This window comes from Chelonia mydas, chromosome 5 (genome assembly GCF_015237465.2).
Source record: "Chelonia mydas isolate rCheMyd1 chromosome 5, rCheMyd1.pri.v2, whole genome shotgun sequence".
Lineage (NCBI taxonomy): Eukaryota > Metazoa > Chordata > Testudines > Cheloniidae > Chelonia > Chelonia mydas.
Window position 1 is genome coordinate 110,371,103 of NC_051245.2, and position 3,910 is coordinate 110,375,012.

Genomic DNA, 3,910 nt, shown 5'->3' on the forward strand with positions numbered 1-3,910 from the left:
TCTCTGGAATTGGGGTTTTCAGGCTGAACACTTACAGGGGTTTTTTTATTCTCCTTTTCTTTCTTTTTGGTTCAATCGGTATTTTATTCAAATCATTACTGGTATAGGTTGCCATTTTATACAAAATAATTATTTATTGGTAAGTAACAAATATCTATGATAAATACATAAATAAGAACAATAAATAAATTATAGATTGACATAAATGCCCTGTTTCCTCTAATGTCTCTCTTCATTTCGACATTAGAGGAAAATTATGCACATCTTTTTTGTTGGAAAGTTTTTCCAGTTCACATTTGTTATGCTGTTGTACTGTGATAAAGCTGCATGTTACGGTTCAGAGATGATATTTGATCAGAGAAGAGTTGAACGATAGAGCAAACACATAATGTCAACAATGTTTAAGGTCTAACCCTTTCTTAATTTTCTTGTAACTTTTTTGCATCGATATCCTTCGTTTACAATTTAAATTTTGAGTGAGCGTATTGCACAATACAAGGTCAAGTAGTATGGAGTCTTAGAAGTCTTAGACATCACTGTGGGAAGGATCAGTAGAGAGGAGGGAATCCACCGCACGGTACAATTTCATCCAACTTTTTTAACCTCTGTAGTCGCTGCAACCTCAGCTGGAGTGAAATGAGATTTGGTTGAAACACAAAGGAAAAAATACAATAGAAAATTTATGAATGTCAATCTTTTCTGCATCTCATAATCTTACAAGTCTTACGCTATGTTCATATTTCTTATAAATGTCTCTAGGAAACTTCTCAAGCTGTGGTATAGGATGAGGACAGATTAATAAATAGCGGCCATGCTCATAATAGAAACATACTACATGTATAGAAGTCAGAGTACTTTGGGGGTATCATTATTTGATGAGCAAAGTACTGGTGAGGTGGCTAAGGATTCCAAATATATGTACTTTGTTGCATGGTCTGCCAATTATGCAATACATAAGATCACCTGATATGTGGGAGATTATGAAGAATCGCAAACCAAAATGAGAGTTGAAAAAATAAATCCATGTCATTGCAAATCCATTTCCAGGACAGGACAGGAAGAGCCTGAAGCTGCTGCCAAGGAAATCAGTTGTGATTTGGCCACTGACCCTGTAGAAGAAGGATCAGGCCCTATATAAGCAGAGTTATAAGATATCCGCTATCTCTGTTCACCTGTATAATAGACACTAATGTTTAATTCATTTACTCCAAGGAAAAGATTTGTACTGTACCTTAGTTACTCAGCCGTCGAGTGAGTTTGTCAATCAGTACAAAACATCGGGGTATTTCCATGCGAATGATCTCCCAGGCACACAGGCTGTATTGCTTTTCTTTCAGGAAAGCATCTATCCCCTGAAAGTATTGTTTCACACTCCGACTGGTGATCTGGAGGTCCTGACTTTCCGGGTTGGTTAACTCCTTCTCCATCTGTGCTCTCAAACATGCCTCCAGCCGCTGAATTTGCTGGTAAAGGCCATTTTGGAACCTGACTATGGAAGTGGCATCCCAGGCACTTTGGGTGAGGTTTTTGGTAAAGATGTTGAAGATCTCTTGGAGGATCTCTTGAATTACCACCTTGGCATTCTCCTTCTGGGCCACTGAAAGTTGGACAATATCCTGGGTGGGCTTGAAAGCTGCCCTTTCATTTATGCATTGTGAGGGGAAATTTCCGCTGCTTTTCTGCAGAAGCTCTAAGCTCTCTTTGTTCACTTTGTTCTGCTGGAAGTGAAGCATGGTACAGAGCCGAGATGAGATTTCAGTGGAGAAGAGCAGTATGAGGCAAATGTGCAGCAAAAACCTGGTGGTCATGATGATGTCTATACGCTCCTTTGCTTTGTGTGGAACCTTGAGCCTGGAGTTCGTTGAGGGTCCTAGGTAGACTGCTGTGTCTTTCCTTTTTGTCTCGGAATTTAAGTATTTGGTTGGAGAATGTTTCTTTGATCATTTTCTGTTTACAAGATTTTCCTTCTTGAAGGTTTCAGAATTTTTCTTTCTGTTCTTCTTGCTGTTTTCTAGTTCTTTTACCACATTTCCTTTTTCTTTCTTTCTTTCTTTCTTTCTTTCTTTCTTTCTTTCTTTCTTTCTTTCTTTCTTTCTTTCTTTCTTTCTTTCTTTTTGTGTGTGCGTGAAAGTGACCACCCCTGACATACAGGCATTTTGTCATATTTTAATTTCTGTAATTGAAGAAGGTGAACCACAATTCCACAGTGGTACAGAAAAGACCTCCAATTGGTCAGACAGTGCACTTGCCATTCATTACCTCCTTCATTTGAGAGACAGAAATTGTTTAGGAATATTTAAAGTTCGCTAGGCATTGAAGAAGTAAATGTCGGCGGAAAGGGTTAGGTCTCCCAAAAATATTGGCAAATCTCAACTTTAATGATTTCCTCTGTTTTGAAGTCACATTTAAAATCTAGACAGCACAAACTATTGGCATCTTCCTTCTGTGAAACCATAAGAGAGAGAGTGCTCTGAGAAAATGACACCTTAACTCATTGTTATATCCAGGTCTTAATATACGCAGTGGAGCTGAGGAATAGATGAAGCTGAAAGGTGTGAAAATCATGTCCTGTTGATCACTCCAAGTAGCTGACAGGAGTAAAAAATTGAAAAGAATTCATAGAACAGGATGAGCAATTAATATACGCATTGCATCCAAGAGTGCTAAAGGAATTGGCGGCCGTGATTGCAGAGCCATTGGCCATTACCTTTGAAAACTCGTGGTGAATGGGGGAAGTCCAGGGTGACTGGAAAAAGGCTAATGTAGTGCCAATCTTTAAAAAAGGGAAAAAGGAAGATCCTGGGAACTACAGGCCAGTCATCCTCACCTCAGTCCCTGGAAAAATCATGGAGCAGGTCCTCAAGGAATCAATCCAGAAGCACTTACACGAGAGGAAAGTGATCAGGAACAGTCAGCATGGATTCACCAACGGAAGGTCGTGCCTGACTAATCTAATCGCCTTCTATGATGAGATTACTGGTTCTGTGGATGAAGGGAACGCAGTGGATGTATTGTTTTTTGACTTTAGCAAAGCTTTTGACACAGTCTCCCACAGTATTCTTGTCAGCAAGTTAAAGAAGTATGGGCTGGATGAATGCACTATAAGGTGGGTAGAAAGTTGGCTAGATTGTCGGGCTCAACAGGTCGTGATCAATGGCTCCATGTCTAGTTGGCAGCCGGTGTCAAGTGGAGTGTCCCAAGGGTTGGTCCTGGGGCCGGTTTTGTTCAATATCTTCATAAATGATCTGGAGGATGGTGTGGATTGCACTCTCAGCAAATTTGCAGATGATACTAAACTAGGAGGAATGGTAGATACGCTGGAGGGCAGGGATAGGATACAGAGGGACCTAGACAAATTGGAGGATTGGGCCAAAAGAAATCTGATGAGGTTCAACAATGATAAGTGCAGAGTCCTGCACTTAGGACGGAAGAACCCAATGCACCGCTACAGACTAGGGACCGAATGGCTAGGCAGCAGTTCTGCGGAAAAGGACCTAGGGGTGACAGTGGACGAGAAGCTGGATATGAGTCAACAGTGTGCCCTTGTTGCCAAGAAGGCCAATGGCATTTTGGGATGTATAAGTAGGGGCATAGCCAGCAGATCGAGGGACGTGATTGTTCCCCTCTATTCGACATTGGTGAGGCCTCATCTGGAGTACTGTGTCCAGTTTTGGGCCCTGCACTACAAGAAGGATGTGGATAAATTGGAGAGAGTCCAGCGAAGGTCAACAAAAATGATTAGGGGTCTGGAACACATGACTTATGAGGAGAGGCTGAGGGAACCGGGATTGTTTAGTCTGCAGAAGAGAAGAATGAGGGGGGATTTGATAGCTGCTTTCAGCTAGCTGAGAGGTGGTTCCAAAGAGGATGGTTCTAGACTATTCTCAGTGGTAGAACAGGACAGGACAAG

The 3,910-nt window shown here is 41.3% G+C and overlaps 1 protein-coding gene across 1 annotated transcript; it reads right to left on the bottom strand.

Moving 5' to 3' along the window:
- Positions 1 to 1,232: 1,232 nt before the first annotated feature.
- LOC119566693 (interferon beta-like) lies at positions 1,233 to 2,724 on the bottom strand. Its single transcript, XM_037903087.2, has one exon. The coding sequence runs from the start codon at positions 1,806 to 1,808 to the stop codon at positions 1,233 to 1,235; it is 576 nt and encodes a 191-aa protein (XP_037759015.1). The 5' UTR covers positions 1,809 to 2,724.
- Between the last annotated feature and the right edge of the window lie 1,186 nt (positions 2,725 to 3,910).